General features: G+C 43.3%; 1 protein-coding gene across 3 annotated transcripts in view; it reads left to right on the top strand.

The window, feature by feature from the left end:
- The window catches only part of SYT14 (synaptotagmin 14), a 175,146-nt gene that overhangs the window by 5,964 nt on the left and 148,237 nt on the right, over nt 1-20,945 (top strand). For all 3 annotated transcript variants that reach the window (XM_074949326.1, XM_074949324.1, XM_074949327.1), the window contains exon 2: nt 10,558-10,605. In XM_074949326.1, coding sequence (XP_074805427.1) covers nt 10,558-10,605 — 48 coding nt within the window. The remainder of the gene's footprint in view (nt 1-10,557; nt 10,606-20,945) is intronic.

Genomic DNA, 20,945 nt, shown 5'->3' with positions numbered 1-20,945 from the left:
TTGTATTTTTTTTATTTGATGGATTTATTACCCCTTGAAAATGTCGTGCTCTGCATGTACATTTTGCACTGATTTCCCCCCCCCCATCCATAAAAGGGATACCAGAGGAATGCTTAGCTTCTTTACACCTTCAATATGCTTTTCATATAAATGTGTGGGAGGGCTTCTGTGTTGTATATGAAGTTTGCAGGAGGGCACATTGCTCTGAGATATCTTACACAAGCAAGTAAATCTAGAGGTTTGCATTTGTATTGGATATTTTGCATCTGTACGTTTTAAAATCCAGTATCAAAGTCTTCCTTGTGCAGTTAAGGGGATGAAGTGGTTTGCTCTGAAGTAGGCTTTGGAGTCCTATAGAAACCTGAAGATTTTCACTATTGTTGTTTGTTTTAGATTTAATATGTAGTATATATGTTGTGTAAGTATGGCTTGCTGTAGTTTTTGTATAATGGTATTTCCTTGACTGTCTGCCATTCACAGTCCATGCGTTCATATGGTCCACAGGTGAGTGAAGTTATATATTGTAGGTGATGGTTTGTAAGATAGAACCTTAATTATTAAAATACATCCCTCACAGAGAACAAAATTTATCATATAAAAAGTCTGTCAGGAAAGATATTAGTTCATTATGACGTATAACCAATGATGTAGAGGAAATTGAATGATATATTGTACTTTGAGCAATAGCATTAGGCCATATAACTAAAGGCTATTGTAATGCATGGACACAGAACTAAGGTTGTACATACAAGATGAAGAGTGATGTTACCCAACTTTCTTTTTTCAACATCTAGTCTATTATAAAGTTTCAACTAAATCTATCTGAATGAGCTAAACTTGATCATATGATGCAAAGTTTACAGGACAGGAATGCAGAGATTTTAAAAATTGATAAAATTCAACTGGCCTGTCTCCTGTGACTTTATTTGGACAATTTTCTACTTTATGATGCAGTCAGAACTGTGAATACAAACTCAGACACAAAGATTTGTGGTAGAAATCTAGATCTTCAATTTAAAATGACAAGAGAGAGGATTATATTCCATCAGCCATGTTTCAGCTACCTCTTCGTGTGCTGGATTCAACATGTGATCTTTATATTTGCGATCAGTCATGTTGGCTAAATAATGGAAAGGTTCCATAGCTTCTCTGAATCATGTTTTGATTTTGTTCTTCTGTGGTTCCAGTTCTTTATTAGTTAGATCAAGCCAAATTTCTAACAACATTTCAGCAGTAGTGTCACAATCTGGGTGGGGTAGAAAGGGATAATTGTAAATTGTTGGAAACAGAGTAATTTTATTTTAAAAATTGCTGAAAAATGTAATCTAGAGAAACAAGAAGTGGTAGACCAGCTCCTTTCTCTTACTGACAAATCAGGGAAACCCAAAATCAAAAGGTAGGGTAACGAATAACCTGTATCAATCATTCTGACTCCCACTATTTTACTCAAAGGGGTTCTTTTACATAGTTAGGGGACACCAGGATTAAAACCAGTAAAATAATCCGAATTATTAACCATGGATATTTTATTATTGAAGAAAGTAATAGAAAATATTAAAACAACACAAATGATAAAACACAAGTGATAAATTGGCTACTTTCATTACAATCTCTTCTGTATGTCTGTCTATGGAGAGCTTTTACAGATGTATTACCTTTGAGAGTGGACCACCACTGGGGATGCTCTTCATTTGATAAGTTAAAACCAAAGTATTTTGTTTTCCCAAATTATTATGAACCCAGTCTTAGTATCTTATTAGATACTTAGAAGCTGTTTAAGGGTAGATAGAACTTGTCTAGTTATTAATAATCAGCTCGTTTATAACTGGGAAAAGTAAGCAATCTTAACTCAATCCTATGAAACTGAAGGAGGTATTCAAATCAGTGATTTAGAGCAGAAGCCATTTAAAGAGCTGCCTTGAAACAGGGCAATTGACCAATATTTAGAATCTTAGATCCAATTAAATCCCTCTTTTCCTTTGTTTCCAATGTAAAGCCCCTGACTCCTCTTCAGGTGTATGTGGTCTAACCATTTGATGATTAACAGCAGCAACTATTAATGGTTTAATTTATAACAGCATTTTCATATCCCAATAAAATCATTAGAAGAGTTTTAAATTTAATCTCTTGGCAGTGTCTTAGTTAACTTTCTTTCACCAATCCATGTTGAAATCTTGAGGAGCTATCCTTTGGGTTTTTTTTTTTTTTTTTCCCTTGAGCCTTCTCTGTTTTTCCTTAGCTGTTGTGTCAGCTTTCTTATAGAGATGGAAAGGATAAGTTGATGAATGCTTGCTGTTTAAGTAGGGTAGCACAGGATTTGTGTGGGGTGTGTGTGTGTGAGTGTGCTCACTTCTGAGGGTTTTTTTTTTTTTTTAAAAATACTCTTCCTTTTTGTTTCCGTGAAGTTAGGAAGACATCTTTTTCAGGCTTGTTTAGATTCCAAATTGGTTGCTGTTATCTTTTCATTGGCTTCATGCCATTGGGGTTGGCTTAGGTGCTACCTTCAGCTTCTGAATATGCAGCCAGGTGTTTGTCTCTTTACCCAATGTCCTTAGAGTTACAGTCTATCTGGTATATCAATTAAATGTCTCGGATATTTTGTACAAAGCATAAATTTAAATAACCAATATATCTTTTAAACATAGAACAAAAGAAAATACATAGTATAAAAGTTAAAGCAAGGTAATGTTTAAAATGCAGCTTTTCTTAGTTTGTATAACACTCATGGCTTTATAGCTAAGGTACAATAATCTTCTGAGGCCATTTGCTTGTTCTTGGGAGACAGAAAGCAGAAACCTCTTGTAATTTCTTTAGCCAGCCTGAAATTTTTATAACATAATTAACTAAAACATACCACAGATATCTTTCAGGCATTCTGGCTATAATACATTTGTAGCTGTATCTTAATATTCAGTAAAGATGCAAACAAATTTATAATCTAATAAAAACAAATTTTTTTATTAATATAATTTTGCATCAATATTGAGGTCTCCCTCATATCTATGAAGTTGCTGTAAATTCTTCATTTTTTAAAATACATTTAGTGGCTTTCTAGAGTTTCTTGTATAAAATATGTTTTGTTTTCCTTGTGCTCAGTGCAAATTTCAGCATACTTATGGTAGTTGGCTGTAGAGACACAGTTTTTCTCAGTTCTACTAAATTTAATTGAGAAGTTGGGACATCAGTCTTCCAGTTTCATCCAGTCAACCAAGAGAGTGATGGTGATTTTTACGTTAATGCTTTTGAACTGTGTTAGTTGATACTTTATTCTCAACAAGTGTCAAGTAGTGTGTTGAATATTAGTATGTTGCGTCAGGATGATTTCAGTTCTCATCTTTTTTTCAATTTATTTTCATTTTTTGAAAATTGGTGAAGACCTCTTTGTTTAATTTTTTCTCTGGATTTCTGGTTAGGATTTTCAGCAATTTGGACACAGTATTCTGTTTTTATTTTCATGTGTAGAATCAATAGCATTAAACAAGAATACATTTCCTTGACTAAATCACAGGTTTCAGAGTAGCAGCCGTGTTAGTCTGTATCCATAAAAAGAAAAGGAGTACTTGTGGCACCTTAGAGACTAACTAACAAATTTATTAGGACATACGCTTTCGTGAGCTACAGCTCACTCACAAAAGCTTATGCTCTTATAAATTTGTTAGTCTCTAAAGTGCCACAAGTACTCCTTTTCTTGACTAAATGTTTGTGGTAATTATTGAATGACTTCTCATTTTCAACCTACCATCTAATGTCAGTGTTGATTCTTTTAGCTCTTTCCATAATTTTCTTTCTTCACTAGTGAGTTGAAATCTATCTAGGGAGAAGTATTTCTGCCTATGACTATCTTAACGATTTCAGGTTTGAGCCTTTATGCCATAAAAACAGCCAAATCTCTCATTATTCTTTCAGTTTTTTGTGTGTCAAGGACAAAAATACTATTCCTAAACTAAGCTAATGTTGAAAAGCTTCTGGAAAACCTGGAACAGGGACTTAAATGATCATTCTAGCTACATTTTGATAACAGCGGTGACCTTGGAAAAAAATCTTTCTTGCAGGATCATCAAACTCATCAATATTTTCTTTCCCTTTCAGTAGATGAATTGCCAGTCAGTGGCACATTTGAGCTTGATGAATCAGAAGAAATAGATTGTCTGCACTTTAAGATGAGCATGGCCACTTTCTAACTCGCTACTTAACAATTCTTGACCATTTTTGCATTTTAGTGTGAAAGTTATCTGGTTTTATTCCTTTGATCTATTTGATCCTTTGTATTCTACCATTTTTTTCATCTTCATTCATGTCGAGTCAGATAAATTCTTATGCCAATATGAAGGAATCATTAGCAGTAATTGTTTTAGCGTATTGATCAGCAGCTTTCACATATACTACACTTAAAATGAGAAATGACCACGTAATAAATTATCCTGTTGAGACTGAAGATCGATGAGCTAGATACCCTTTTACAGAGGAGTGGCATCACCTCTAAATTAAGATTGGGTTCCATTTTTTTTAATTTGGGAAGGATTCATTCTTTGATTTGCATGAAAAATGCATTGTATCTTCCCCAAGCTTCAAGCACAGAGTCTGAGTAAAGCCTGCATTTTCAGAGGTATTTTAAACTAAATCTTTTACTTTGAGTTAAAATTTAAATGGGACATTGAAACATTTTTAGTGTTTTGACTTTTCTTCTTATTCCTTTTGCTAACAAATGGTGGTTTTATCATCATTCGCACTTTCTATACAGTTAAGTTATTGCCAGCATTCCTTGAATGTACATTTTAATAAAAATAGATTGTAATTAAGCAAAGTTCTAACCATTGTATTTTCTTGTGTTTCCCATCACATTCACAATTTTCCACTACTAAAAATGGCCACCATTTTCCATAATTTACAGTGGGACTGAAGCTACCTATTGGGTATGAAATTACTCATGGCCTCAGTAAAGATGGCCACTACTTTATTTGTGGAAGAGATGGCCCCAAAAGGAGAAGTGGCACTTAACCAGTGGGTTGGTTATTTGCTAGACAGCAATATAATGCTAGGATTCTTGGATTCTTTCCCACCTGGGAGGGGATAATGGTCTTTAGGTTAGAGTAGTGGCGGGGGGGGGGGATTGGGAGTAAGGAATTCTGGGTTCTGTTTCTAATTCTGAGAGGTGCATAGTCTTGTGGTTAGAACCATGGTTACTGATAGCATAGCCAAGCATATATATTTGGCAAATGCTTTTTGAGGGGCAGAATCAATGACAGGAATTGAGAGGTGCAGCACAGAATCAACGGGCTAGGAGGAAGAGGCATTCAGGTGGCTTTAAAGCCAGGAGGGGGTTGCATCTAAGTTATATTAGCCTGCCTTTGGCTGCCCATGGGCAGCAGTGCTGCCCTGAATCTCTGCAGTGCTACATGTTTCAGCCCCACTTCTGATGTACTCCTCCCACACACAGCCATATTATCTCTGGCATGCCCCTATGCAAGGACTTTGAAGGGGGTCTTTGGAAGATGGCCTGTAGCTGTCTTCTTCAGTTCCTGCATCAAGATGAATATCTCCTGGATGGAAATGAATCTTTTTAGAGACTTTTTAGGCTGCTTACCAGCCCTCTTGCTCAGCATAAAGTGGCAAGAGCAGGGGAGAGACTCTCACCCTGGTGTCTATCCCAGCTCTGCTAGAGATGACCTTGTGCAACCTCTCAGTTATTTCATATGTGAAAGGCATGGATGATTTTTGCCACCTCATAATATAGGGATATGAGATGTTGCTCAATAATAAGGTCTTTGGAGTGAATGGAATAGATGAGATTTGAACTCATGGTCTTCTGGCTCCCAGCTCAGTACATCTTTCACAGGGCTGAATAATAATCTGATGGAGAGCTTTTCCTTACCCTTCCATCCCCCAGAAAACTGGGACTCTACTTCACCTGTAATCTAGTATACTTAAGTGCTCACTTGCCATGTGAAAACGAGGCTGCCTCTAGTCAAAATTGCCATCTCTTGGGTCTTTTGTTTCTGGTGGGACTGAAGCCACAAACTATCCTCAGGGAAAAGGGTCCTTCCCTGTGGTCTACATTTGGGAAACTGTGAGGAGAAGGTGTATACCGTAACTTTGGCACAACTGGGGAGCAGTGACTAGCATTTCCGGGGGAGAGGAATTTGGAGCTCCAGTTCTGAGATCTCTCCAGCCATGTTAAAGCTCTGTACCTCTGACTACGGGTATGTCTGCACAGCCTATGGAAGTGAGCTTCCCATCCCTGGTCGACAGACTTGGGCTACCCCAAGTCATTGCTTCAAAGCCCTGTATACACAGCTATTTTTAGAGCTCTAGTGTGAGCAAATCCAGAATGGGACAAGATCTCCTACCCTACTTTCAGGAATACGGGAACTATTGTATTGGAGTTGGAAGTGTAGAGAAAGGCCTTCTTTGTCCCCTCCCTCTCCCACCTTTCTTAACACAATTAGTCCTTTCCTCACCATGCATGCTGTCTCCCACTTCCCCAACAGCAAACATTCCCACTCCCTCTGTAGACTATGCCATAGGGGAAGTCAAGGGCATCCTTATCACCCTTTGGCCTCCCCCCCCCCCCCAAAAAAAAAAAAAAAACAAAAAAACCAAAACCTCTCTCCTACACTTGCTGTATTAAAAATCTGGGAAATTCGATAAACAGAAACTTTGTTTAAAAGGTCTTGAGGTTAGTGGTCCCTCCAACTCAAGCTCTAAAATTCAAGAAAATGCCTACTAATGGGATATCTCTTTACCATACCTTAATGTTTACACAGCATCTGTACACTGACAGGAGCAGATTCTATGCTTTTGTAAGGAATATTTTGTCTCCAATATATAAGAAAATGTACTATGTACAACACATTAATTTCCTTTAGAAGGTAACATTAATTACAGTCTCATGCACTCTTCCCCCTTAAACACTTAACACACCACACACTTAACCTGTGCACTTTCTGTCAACACTAAATGTTTGCTGAGGGTCTAATTAAGGTTTTGCATTATGCTGTGAGGGAGATTAATGTATTCTATGTATATTTCCTTATCGTTTGCAGGCAGAAAGAAGTTCATTGTGAATATACAGTCTGTTGAGTGGAAACATCTTTAATGGGCATTAAGATATGGTTAAGAGATGTCCTGTAACTTAGTATTACCCTGAGTTTAAGTGTTTGAGTTTGGATGATGTCAAACTTAAATAAAAACTTTGTTTAAAATGGAGCGAGTATATTGTGATACAGGAGGGCCAGGGAGCAGTGGTTTTTGCTTTTAAAAAAAAAAAAAAATTTTATTTGCATAACACTTACAAAGAATCACCAAAAAGGAAAAAACAAAACTATGCAACAAAACAAAAGCAAACGCAAGGTATAACACAGTAGCCTTCAGGAGGGAGAAGTGTTCAGGCTAGCCTGGGCCCAGAGTGGGGGGGCTTCCTCGACACTCATGGTCTTCCACCCCCTCGCGTTACCTAGTGCCACGCCCAGTGTCACCAATTATTCCTCTCCTGAGAGTGCCCGACAAGATGGGCATGGCTGCAGGGTGGGCAGTTTGGGGGGGGGGGGGCGCGGACGTACACCCATGTGTGATAGGACCCCTCCTAGGTGACGGTGATGATGGTATCCACAGCGGCAATAGCTGGGGCCTCTTGCTCTTCCCCTCAATCAAAGGGTCAGACGGAGGGAACCAGACGGGGTCACCGAGCAGAGAACCTCGGACAGCGCCCACCGCTCCTTGAAGGCGTCAAGGGAGTTGGTGGACGCCGCCCGGATACGTGACTGTACTGAGGATCGGAAAACGGCCCTACAATCGCAGGATGCTTCATTAGCCAACCTCCTCTCTCTGGTTTTATAAATGGCTGTTTTAGCTAGGGCGAGGAGGAGGTTAACCAGAAGATCTCGTGATTTTGTGGGGTCAGGGATGGGGAGTGTGAAGATAAAAAGGTGAGGGGAAAAGTGTAGCCAAAAGCATAATAAAATATTCGTGAGGAGCTGGAAAAGGGGCTGCAGCCTGGCACACTCTAAATATACGTGCGCCAGGGTTTCCCTCACGTTGCAAAAAGGGCAAGTATCCGGGATGGGGGTGAACCGTGTCAAAAACACGCTCGTGCTCACAGCTCTGTGAAGAAGCTGCCAACTAATGTCCCCGACGGGCCTCGGGACCAAGGTGGAATACAGGCTGGCCCACCGGGGTTGCTCACCCTCCAAAGGTGGCAGGAGGTCCCACCACTTTGTATCGGGGCGGGACACCAGGGTGTGGGCGTGAAGGGTGTGAAGTGTGAGTGTATATAGATATTTCCGTGGTGCGATTTGAAAGCTGACCGGCTGCAGTTCATGGGTGAGGGGTTTGTTGGGATCTACGGGGTAGGGGCCCAATTGAAAGGTCCGGCGGGCCTGCAGTAGAGGGTGGGCGGGGTGCGCCCTCGCGCAGGGCTCGGTTGAGATAAGCCTGAGCAGCGGGCGTCAAGGCTGCCTTCACCTCCTGAAGTACGCACCGGGGGGTACGAGGTCTGGAGAGCCCCATGCGCCGAGTGAGCGTCAGGGGATCCAGCCAGTCTCCCCGGTCGTAGTCCAGGAGGTCTCCGACTCTCGTCACTTCCGCCAGGACCAAACTCTGGCGCACTGAGCGGGACTCCGCCACCTGCACACGGAGCTGGGGGTTGTGTAGCAGGGGCTCCGTGAGGAGAGCTGCTCCCATGGTGGCCACTGCAGACCTGGTCGTTGAAAACAGTTTCCAGATCAGGAGGAGGTCCTGGTAGAAGACCGGCAGCTCGGAGAGGTCTCGCGGAAAACCTCTCGGAAAGAGATAAAAGAGCTGCCGGTCGTATCGGAGCCCTTGGAAGCGGCGCAGGAAGGCGTGCGCTAGTATGCTCCACGTCGAACTACCTGCACTATAGAGGAGCCTCTGCAGGGCCTGGAGGCGGAAGACACGGACCTGAGTGTGCAGACACTTCAGGCCCTATCCTCCTTCCTTCAGGGGTAGATGAAGAACCCCAACAGGGGCCCAGTGCATTCCTGACCAAAAGAACTCTAGAATCGATGTCCGGAGGTTGGTCAGGAAACCTGGGGCCAGGATCAGGGTGTTGAGCCGGTACCAGAGCATGGACAGGACTAGTTGGTTAAGCACCAGCGCTCTCCCTCAGAGGGAGAGACATCGGCAGGGAGCAGTGGTACAGGGGAAATATATAAGCTTTAGGCTAATTAAGGCGTGGCTCCCTGTAGACTAGGGAGGGTTGCTACAGGTTAATTGGAGCACCTGTAGTCAATTAAGCCCTGTCAGGAACCTAATAAAAACCCCTGCTTCAGGCAGTTGGGGAGGGGGAGGGGGAGGGGGAGGGGGAGGGGGAGGACTACTACTGGAGCTTGGAGGTGTGTTGTAAGATTTGAAAAACCAGAGAACCGAAGTAAGGGAGACCCTGCCCCAGCAGGGGAGGGAGACTTCCTTCCCCAACATCTAGGGACCAAAGGTTCCCCACCCAAGGGGGAAGAGGGGAAGAACCTGCAGGGGCTGGGGCTCAGAGTGAGGTGCAAACCCAGACCCCTCCCCCGCTTCCCTTCTTTCCCACCTTCTCGGGCCACTATCAGGGACCTCAGCATCCCAAGAGCGGGGGCAAGGGCTGGCATCTTAGCCCCCTGCCAAGAAAGGCACAGGACCCACCATACTAGTATTGGCCATCTTACCACAATATATATATATATATAAATACACACCCCTCTTTTTAACACTTAATGAATGCTTTATTTCACCCAATAACCAAGCCTTTCTCTCATCACCAATGACTAATCCCATTCTTTTTCTCTAGGCTTCTAGACAATTCTTAACTTTCCCTAGTAGGCATAATAAGTTTCAATGTTCTCATTGCTTCCCTTTGAACATTTTGGAACAGTTAGTTTTCATTCACAGTCTGAAATTACAGCCTAATTTTTCTAGTAACAAAGAGCTTTCAAGTACTGTATATGTTATGCCCATTTAAGTACTTTAAAGTAACATAAGTTTAAAAAAACCCTCACCAAATGGAAAAACCTGATAAAACCTGGGGTGATGGGAACGACACCAATAACCTCTGTTTTTTTTTTTCCTGAGGGGATAAAACCTGTTTTGTACAACTTATCAATTAGACATTGCAACAGAATGTCAACGTGATGTTCTAAAACTTTGGCTTTCTGAAACTCCATGTGCTGATCAAGTGGCTCACCAACTTTTCAGAAGTAGAGGACTTGGTTTATAGTTAGGAAAAGGTTTGGGGTGACTAGCTCACAGATTTCTATGTGTAAAGTCCACATGAAAAGTTTAGGGATAATTTAATATTCAGTTTAATACATTGAATTCAGTGCATGAATAATAGCATCTTTAGTAGAATGGTAATACCAAAGAACTGTTTGAGTTTTCATATTTCCTATTTACATATAATATCCTCTGAAAAAAGGAACTTGTTTTATTCTTTTGTAATGTCCTCATTAAGTGACACTCAGTTTTCTCCCTCTATCTTTTTTGCAGTTTGTAAAACTCATTAAATATTAGAATACATTTCATAATACCTATTTACTATTTTCTAATGTTGTTTTTCTCAAATAGGTGGAGAACGAACCTGTGGTGTACATGAGCTAATCTGCATTAGAAAAGGTACACAATTTTTTAAAATGGGTGTTTAATTTAATTTTAAGGCTAATTTTTGGGAATAATGAAATATTTTAAATTGGTTATTTATGCTATACTTTCAAATTGCTGTAAAATTACTTCTGTTTAATTTGTATGCAGTGTTGTTGAAGCTATGTCAGTCCCAGGATATTAGAGAGGCGAGGTGGGTGAGGTAATATCTTTTATTGGACCGACTTCTGATGGCGAGAGACAAGCTTTGGAGCTTACATAGAGCTCTTCTTCAGGTCTGGGAAACTTAGGCTATGTCTACACTACAGACCTTATAGCGTCACAGCTGTACCGCTGCAGCTGCGCCACTGTAAGGTGTCCCATGTAGCTGCTCTATGCTGATGGGGGAGAGAGCTCTCCCATTGTCGCAATTAATCCACCCCCAACGAGCGGCGGTAGCTATGTTGGTGGGAGAAGCTCTTCCATTGACATAGTACTGTACACATCGGCACTTCTGTCGAAGAAATTTATGCCGCTCAGGTGTGTGTGGGTGTTCCTGACCAACAAAAGTTTTACTGACAAAAGTGCTTGTGTAGATATAGCCTTAGGCTATGGCTATCCTAGAGAGCTTTCAGCAGTGCTGATGCAGCTGCGCTACTGGGAGCTATCTAGTGTAGCCACTCTAAGACGATGGGAGGTTAATCCACCCCCAATGAACAGCAGCAGCTTGTGCTCACCACACTGGCACTTCTGTTGGTGAAGCTTATGGTGCTCAGAGGGGTGGTTTATTCACATCCCGGAGCAATGTAACTGGATCCTCTGACTCCTGCCTCTGCTCTGGTCCACAAACCGCTCAGAGACCTTTGTGCTGGTCCAACACCTTGAGTAGTTTGTGTACAATGTGGGTTTCCCACCGCTTCATATCGCATATGGCTCTGCTCCAACTGTCCTAGGGAGTCCCCAGCTCCTGCAACAAGCAGGGAAGAGCAAATTCTCTACTCCTCCTACTGTCTGCTTTTGCCCACCTTCTACTTTCTTCCTATGCCTATTTATAGCCTCTGCTTAATGGCTTAATTAGCCTTCCAGCTCTACTTCCCCAACCAATTAGGCACAGCTCTGTTTAACCAGCTCCATTCTGGATTGTTTGAGTGGAGCTGCCATGACCAAAGTGTATGCCCAGCTGCTCTTGCCTAGCACTCTGTTACAAGCGACATAAGTTGGACCAACATTAATGGCGGCGTAGACATAGCCTTCCTTAGAGTGTCACAACTAAATACAAGATGGAACAGATTGTTTAGCATAAGTAGTTAACACATTTCAAGGGACCATTCAAGGTGAAGTGGCCTTTTAAAACCCCTCCAGTCATAGGAAGAAAGGAGAGGGTCGGGGGAAATAGCTGGGGCTAGTTGCTAATGAGTTATAGATTGTTGTAATAAGCCACAAATCCAGTGTGTCTATTCAGTCCATGTTTTTTGGTATCTAGCAAACTTATAAATTTAAACTCCCAGGCTCATCTTTTGACAGTGTTGTGCAGGTTTCCTTTGAGGATGAGGACTGATAAGTCTGTGTAGTAAGTCTTAGGCTGCTTGTGTATTCTCTCTGCTTGCTGCACTGGCTCTGGCCAGATAGGCCATACAGAAGACTCTGATCCAACTTCTCAATCAGACCACAAGACTTGGTTTGGTAGCCAAGGCACCTAGCCAGGTTTATTGTCAATGAAGTAAGGTCCTAGTTCCCCGGATCAGTGTCTACAGTTATACTAGCATATGCATGCCCATTGCACTGGACGCAGCTTGGTGAATGGTGGGACTTTCCATTCCCTTCTTGGCTGGCCAAAGATGCACTCTCTGTGACCTTTCTTTTATATACTGATGCAAACAAGTTACATATTGCCCCTTGATGTATTGAGGTGATTAGTTACCACCCTTTACCTTGTACATGTTGGTTCAATCAAACATCTCTATTCATCACCCTGTCATTGTAACCTTTTCTTTAAGAGAGGGTTAGTATGTCCTTGTATCATCTTTGGGGAGTGTGTTTACACCATAACCCTGGATCGGGGTGTTCTGGTAACACCCTTCTGGAATGTGTTTCCATGAGTGTCCTGTGCCTAGCACTACTTAAGAATGTGTGTTTTTTGCAATGCCAGCCCAGTTCTTGCCAGGTTCTGTGAACTTGAAAGCAGGCATGTTTTGTAACAGGGCCTGATTTCTAGTCACAGTTGACTTTTGCTAACTTTGGCTTATATGTACAAGGCTTGACCACTGTTTTAGTTCAGGCCTCTTATACCAAGCGTCATGTGTCAGGCTCTCTCTTTCTACTACTGTCCGATATAGAGTGATTGCTTTATGAAAAGTGTTCAGCAGGTGATGTGGTGTTTTTGTCTTATCATTTTCGTGAGAGTTCATTTTGAGAGTGTAGTGATTGTCTGGTTTCACCAGCATAGTTGCTGTTTGGGCATTTAGTGCACTGGATACCATATGTTGTGATAGGCATGTGTAAGACCCCTGGATTTTGAAAGATGCGTTTAGAGATGTAAATATTTAAAAAGTTAACCATTTAAACAATTAAAATTATATAGTTTAACTGATTAAAGGGAGAGGGGCTGGGGTCAGAGGCTGCGTCTGGGGCTGCTCTGGCCGGCCTGTGGGGTTGGGGCTGGAGTCGGCTGGCCCGGGGCTGGGGCTGCTCCGGCTGGCGCGGCCCAGGGCTGGGGGGTTAATGTTTAGGGTGGGTTAATGTTAAGATTAATGCTTATCGGTTAACCATTTAATATTTTACATCCCTAGTGGAGATATGTCTGCAGGTTTTGTATCTGTTCTGGCAGGGTCTGGTGCCACTTTGAGTTAGTGTGTCCTGGTCTGTGGGTAGCTCCTTATGGTGATTAACTTGGAGAGGTTGTGAGGTTCTTCGAAGGACAGAAGAGGGGTTCAGGAAAGGATATTTCAGGATGGAGTCACCATCAAGGAGGAGTTATATTTGTATGATGCAACCCTATCTGGGTTCCAGTGTTGGGTGGTAGGTGCCAACTAGGGGTATGGGTCAGAGGGGGTTTTATTTCTGTATTGAAATATGTTGTCCCATTTAGTTTAATAGTCATTGGAAGTTGTGGTTGTATTTTGGCTTGTGGGTGCACTGTGCAGGTGATCTTAGGGCTTGTCTACGCTACGCAGCTTTTAGTGATGAGGCTGTGTCAACACAGCTTAGTCGCTAAAAGTCAGCGAGTGGGAATGCTCTTCCTCGTTATTTTCTCGGCACTTTTGCCGACAAAATACTTCCAGCCCCCCGAGCGACATAAGCTTTATCAGCAGGAGAGCACTCCTGCCAACAAAGCTGCATTCGCACTGCTGCTTGCGTCGGCAAAACTTTTGTCTTTTGCGGGGGGGCTTTAAGTATCTGCAAAAGAAAAAAGTTTTGGCAATAACTGTGCTGTGTAGACATACCCTAAGTCTAGTTCTTAATCTGGTGTCCTTATGACCATACTTATTTATACTGTTTTTCATAGTCTCATGCTTACAAACTTATTTTATTTATGTAGTGTGCACATCTGACATTCTCTAAGTGCATGAACATTTTTTCAGTTTGAAGAAAAGCCCTAAAAACAACAAAGCTCTATGCAAGACATCAGGCAACCTTCATTACCATGACATGACATAACCATTCAAACCTCAGAGAAAGAGAAACATTATAATTTAGTAAATTTTCAAAACGTCCAAAGTTTATTGAAAACAGAATTTCATAATGAAAGCTCTCAACTTGAAGTAAGATTTAATACTTCATGACCTACTAGAGCTGAGGTATAATTCGCAGCAGTTTGTGTGCGTGACCTGTGAGGTATAATTCGTAACACCTACTAGAGCTTGAAACAAATGCTGCATGCCACTGGAAAGTGAGAGCTCTTATTCTGGTGGTACAAAAATGTCTGGTTTTACCTCTTGTAGTTTGTGAGCTACTAAATCTTACACATGTCATTGGTCCAAAGTTGAATGTTGCCCATCATGTGTCTCAGACAAGTGTGGTTTTGGCAGGAAATTTTGTCTTTGGGGAGGAGCATGTGATTCAAACCCCCCCTCCCCTGGTGTGTGAGGTTCTACTTGTTTTAAAAAGAAAAATCTTTGTATCAAAACTGCTGTTTATCAAATGGTGCTGCAAATTTATGTGGCTATTAAAGATACCTACACAAAATACAGGAGGCAAATATATATACACCATGTACACACATTTATCACTGTACACTATTAAAATATGCAAAGATTAGGATGGCATGTTTTTTAATGCTATTGCAGGTTAGATATTTTCCTATTAAACACAGTTAAGTGTTTTGGCACAGTGGGCACACAGATTTTCTATTAACTTCAGAGACCATATTTCAACATATAGTTATGATTTGGTACTGTGTTTCTCTGCATTTTTAGTTGCATTCATTTATCCATAAACCTTTACTCATTTCTATAGCTAGAGGGGACATTCGGGGGCGCTATTTGCCACTACTTACTACTATTTCCCCTTAATCTGAACTGGCCAAGTCTTTTATTGTCCATTGGTATATGTGCACTAGTTTCTGCACAGTCTTAGGCAGATAAGAACATAAGAATGGCCATACTGGTTCAGACAAGTGGTCCCTCTAGCTCAGTGTCCTGTCTCTGACAGTAGCTAGTACAAGATGCTTCAGGGGGAAAGAATAAGGCAGTTTCAAGTGATCCATCCTGTTGTCCACTTCCAGCTTCTGGCAGTTGGAGGTTTAGGGACACCTGAAGCATGGGATTGCATCTTTGACCATCTTGACTAATAGCCATTGACGCACCTATTCTCCGTGAACTTAATTATTTTTTAATCCAGTTATACTTTTGGGCTTCACTACATCCCCAGCAATGAGTTCCCCATGTTGACTGTGTGTTGTTTGTTTTAAACATGCTGTGTTTTAGTTTCATTGGATGACAGATGTACAACTTGGAGAGCTTTCTGACTAGGCCTAGAGAGTCACCACAAAGAATAACTGTTCTCCATCATCCTACAGAACTCTGTTGCGTGGCATCTTTCTCTGTGCCACTATAGAGGGGATTTTACTGGCAGAGACAGGCTGGTGGAGAAGCAGGATGAGTATGGCCAGTTGCCCCACCACTATGTGAATTCACTGAATAAAACTGGAGAAAAGGGTTGTGGGCTGGAAGTTCTTGTATGACATGGTGATAAGTACCTTAGATGGACAGACAGAATGCCATTGCAGTCCTGTGATTAAATTAGTAGTCACTAAGCAGCCCTGCTGGTGTTCTGCAATCTATGAATGTGTGTCAGAAATTTGTCTCCCCGGTACCCAATAGAAAGCCTGCGGTTTAGTGCAGAGCTCAGGTTTTACTCCTTTATCATTATACTTTTTGTAATGGAAATATTTGCAGATGCTTATAATTTTGTGTGTGTCTCTCTCTCCCACACACACACACACACACACCTCTACCCCTCTTCTTCCTGTGAATACAGTTGATATTTTTGAGGGTATGCGGGGAACTGATATTAAAGGGACACCTGTTATGTTGCTTTGCTTTACAGCCAGCACATAAGAAATAAAGCAGATACATAGCGAAATACCATCTGTGTTTCTTTAAGAACCTATCCAATACCATTGAATTTGATAGTAGTCTTTCCTCTGACTTGAATAAAATTGGGTCGGGGCCATAAAATACCATCAACTTAAAAATCGATATGCACATGAGTGTGAAAATATTTTATCCACTGCTCTGATAAATTATAACTAAGAGATGAAAGAAAATTCTCAGTTTTAGTTTGTTTGCTTTGTGTTTCTCAACATTTTGAGGAATAGTCATTCTTTTTAGAGTGCTGTCCCTATGGGTGCTCCACTCTAGGTGTTGGTGTGTCCCAGCGCCGTTAATCAGATTTTCAGTAGCAGTGCCTGGTCGGGATGCACGCACTCAGTTGGTATTTCCCATCTTGTTGGAATCTTCCTGAGCACGTGCATCCCGCACCCTCCTCGGTTCCTTCTCAACCGTCCTCTGCTGAAGACGGGACTGGGGGCAGTGCTACTTTTCTTCCATGGTCTCTGTAGGAAACAGTAACAAAGAACATAGAAATAGATATTAGTTACATCCCAGTTGTTTCCCTTCTTTTAGTGTAGTTGCATAGTTAGTTACTTAATGTTTAAAAAACCCAACAACCAACCCCTCCCACCCCTCCCCCAAAACAACTTTTTTGGCTTCACGCTTGGCTCCCGCTGAGACGCTCTCCGCTGCCTTCCCTAATTCATAATACCAGGGGCTTCAGGATTCAAAAAGTGTGTTTCCTGTCAGGACTCCATGCCACGGTTGGATGGGCACTGATGTTGTGTGAAGAGCCTCAGGGACATAAGTTTCCCTGCAAAGTGCCTCCACTGTACGAGCCTCAAGTCAAGAGCTCGGTGCGACAGGGACCTGTGGCTTAAAATGCTTCTAATCCCTGCAGCTGCTTTTGGAGATAGGGAAAGTTAAACCTGCTCCCCAGCCAGATCCGAACCAGTTGGGAGCATTTCTTCACCCTTTCTGGAGCAGAGGCAAGAAGCACAACCGTCTCAAAGGAGAGACTTTAACTAGGGAAAAGGGTCTCCCGCAAGAGCCTTACCTTCTGTGCTGACAGCGCCAAAGGCAGGCACCTCAGCATTTTCTAACGCCTCAGCCATGGCTCCAGGAGAGTGCAGAGGCAGGGACCTGACCTCCCGCTCCGGGAAGGTTTCCATGGCACCTGTCCCCTCCGCACTGAAAATAGATGCGGTGCCAACAGCACGCACTACCCCAGTGCCAAGAAGAACGTCAGCACCGAGCCTGCCTCCCACCCTAGCACCAGCAGCGGATCCCCTGCAAAGCACCTCCAAGCGCTCCGCAGCACCGCTGACACTTTCACTTTCACTTGATAACACGCTAGAGCACAGAGCAGGCTCAGCGCAGCCCAGGGAGCAGGAGCAACAGTTTCTCACTCCATGTGACCTCTCAGTGCCACCTGAGCCTAACTCCCTACTCCTGGATACACAGGGTTCACTTTTTGAACAGCTGCTCTCCCGACCTGAACTGGCTACTTTTACTGACAGCGAACTCCATATACAGCAGCAGGCGGAGTTCTCCCCACCTGCCTCTCCTCCACCAGCACCTCTTCCATATCAGGTCACAGCTCACAACCACCAGCCTCAGTTTCCCTACTTTGCACCCTCAAAGATCGTGCTCCCCATAAACAAAGCACTCCTGGAACGAGCTGACGCTCTCTGGTAAACTCCAGCTTCTTTATTACCAACTTGCAAAGAGGCCGAACGTAAATAGTATGTTCCTGCTAAGGATGCTGACTTCCTATTTTCTCATCCAAACCGAACTCTCTTGTCATGGATGCAGTTGCACAAAGGATGGAACAGCCACAATATCGGCCCACCCTGCAAGACAGGGACCTTAAATGCCTTGACGTATTGGGTCGCAAGGTTTATTCGTCGTCCACTCTTCAATTCAGAATTGTGAACTATTCTGCCCTCCTCTCTAGCTACAACTTCAATAAGTACAATAAACTTTTTGAATTTGCCTCCTACATTCCAGATGATAGGAGAGCAGACTTCAAATCAATCCTGATTGAGGGCCAACTGATTTTCCAGAACAGCCCTACAAGCATCTCTAGACATGGCGGACACAGCAGCCCGTACTACTGCAGCTGTTGTGGTTATATGCAGATCTTCATGGCTCTCTGTATCTGGCATTCCTAAAGATCTGCAGACCGAAGTGGAGGACCTCCCCTTTGATAAACTTTTTATTTTCCACAAAAACAGAGAAACTCCACACCATGAAAGATCCTAGAGCGACACTGCACACCCTGGGCATTCACCCATCTCTTCCAGGAGATAAACCAACCCTACCAAAGACCATGCACACAACAGTATTATCGGCCTCAACCCAAACCATACAACATAACTAAGAATCACGCTAGACCCTCACTAAGCACAGACAAAACCAAGCTCAAGCAACCACCTCCTACCCATCGGGGAATTAAACAACAATTTTGAAACGTTAGTTGAGGGTCTGCACGACTACCCCTTGATTCTATCGCCTACTTGCCCATTTGGCCACCACCTCCAGAGTTTCCAACATGCCTGGCAGTGGATTACACAGGACCGCTGGGTCCTCGAAATAGTTCAGTCTGGTTAGTTTATCCCATTTAAATCCTACTCTTCCCCTTCCCTCTTCAGGGACCCCTCTCACGAACACTTCGCGCAGAAGTGGCGCACCTTCTACAACAGTTGAACCTGTGCTGACGCAACATTGAGGGAAAGGGTTCTACTCCCATTACTTTCTGACCCAGAAAAAGACCAGGGGATGGAGGCCTATACTAGACCTATGCCGACCGAACAAATTCATGAGGATACAAAAATTTAAGATGGTCACACTGGGCACAATAATTCCTGCACTGGATCAAGGGGACTGGTTCACAGCCCTCGACCTACAGGACACTTACTTATTTTCATATATCCATTCATCCAGCTCACAGACGCTTCCTACGATTCACCATCGGTCACAGCCATTTTCAATACAGAGTTCTTCCTTTCGGACTCTCCACAGTGCCGAGAGTCTTTTCCAAGACTCTAGCCGTGGTCGTGGCTCACCTCCACAGACATGGGATCATGCTTTTCCCCTACCTGGACGATGACCTCATCAAGGGCAACTCCTAGGGCGAGACACTTCAAGCTACCCATTTCGCCATCTCCCTCTTTCACAGCCTACGCCTCCAAATAAACATCCAAAAATCCACCCTGATGCCTACACAACAGAGTTCATTGGAGCTCATCTGGACTCAATCCGAAGCAGAGCCTCGCTCCCAAATCACAGATTCCTCACTATCCCACAACTTATACACACGCTCTCTAGTCGTCCCAGGACACAGGCAAGAATCTGTCTACAGCTCCTTGGTCATATGGCAGCCACCACTTCCATGGTCCAGTACGCCAGGCTACACATGAGATGTCTTCAGGGCTGGCTCAACTCCAACTTCAAACCCAACAGACACACCCTAGGGATGCTACAGACTCCTCCTCCCAATGTTCTAGCTTCCCTACACTGGTGGAAAAGACTAGAAAACCTCTGCACGGGTGTTTCCTTCCAGCAGTGATCCCGTAGTTTGCCCTCCCCTGCTTTAAATCCTTTATCAATCAATTTTATCTGATCCCTGTATCCCTTTCTTATGGAGTACCTGCACTGGACAGCCATCACAAAGAGGTGCCAGCAGTTAGCTTGGCTGTGTTCCCAGACATCTCCTAATGCCCCCTTTTTAATATTCGCCAAAAATTTGTCAGCTCCCAAGTCTGACAGGTGGATCCCATCCTCTCTGAATAATTCTGGTGCTCCAAATGCTATGACCATATCTAAAATGTTGACTCCTTTGACACCCATGAATTTGGCCACTTGCCTACTCCCATACCTCTGAGCCTTGTTAACCTGTGGGGGCTTCACAGCTGCCCACCACACCCTGCGTTGCAGCATGTCCAAGAACACAATTTTTACAACTGGGAAAAGTTTCAGGGTCTGCCCCAAGTCCCTCTTAGCTCTGATTGTTAAGTCTACCACTTTACGCATTCCCAAATTATTTTTACCCAAGCTGAGCTATAGTTAGTTATATCTGGTGTCTGCTCTCACGCTTCCACAGTGTACAGAAGGGGCATCAGCTGGTCCCATAACATGCCCTTCCTCCCATGCCAGCTCAGGACTGCTTCACCACTGAAACCCAGCTATCAACCTGTGGCATGTGCTTGGAAGAGAAACGGATGTTTAAAGTTTAGACATTTGTAGTGCAAATGTCCTCACCAACCTCATAACCCTGTGTGATCTGAAGGTCTGGTCATTCTTCCCTCCATTAAAATGGCTCAAACAGTTCCTACACCCCCAAATCCTTCGTTTCTCCAGTAACTCATATAAAATGGAGAGATCTTGCTATGCCTGCAGTGACTGCTGCAACCCAAGCACAGAATGCCTGCACTGGGGCTACTACCCCTCAGGTAAAGTTAAGATGCTCAATAATAGATTGCAGCTCACAGAGTATTACTTTTTTTTTTTTTTTTTTTTGGCCCTGTGATGGGGTATACCAGCCTCACACTGGGCCACCGGGGCGGACCAGTCATTGTGGACCCAGGAAGCCACACCCTCTCCTCCATTTGGAGCATGTGCAGCAGAGAACTCGGATAAAAGGAGGCAGCCCAAGGCAGTCAAGGGGAGGGAGGAAGGGAGCCCACTACTGGCTCCTGCAGGGGTACCTGTAGCGCCCCGGCAGTAAAGCCTGGGGATCTGGACTACCCGCCAGATGACCTGCTGGCCGCAGAGACTGCCGTGGAAGCCAAGCCCCTGCCCGCTGAGGAAGCTGCCTAAACT

Source organism: Natator depressus, chromosome 3 (assembly GCF_965152275.1).
Source record: "Natator depressus isolate rNatDep1 chromosome 3, rNatDep2.hap1, whole genome shotgun sequence".
Classification (NCBI taxonomy): Eukaryota; Metazoa; Chordata; order Testudines; family Cheloniidae; genus Natator; species Natator depressus.
This window is presented reverse-complemented; position numbering and strand designations above follow the sequence as displayed.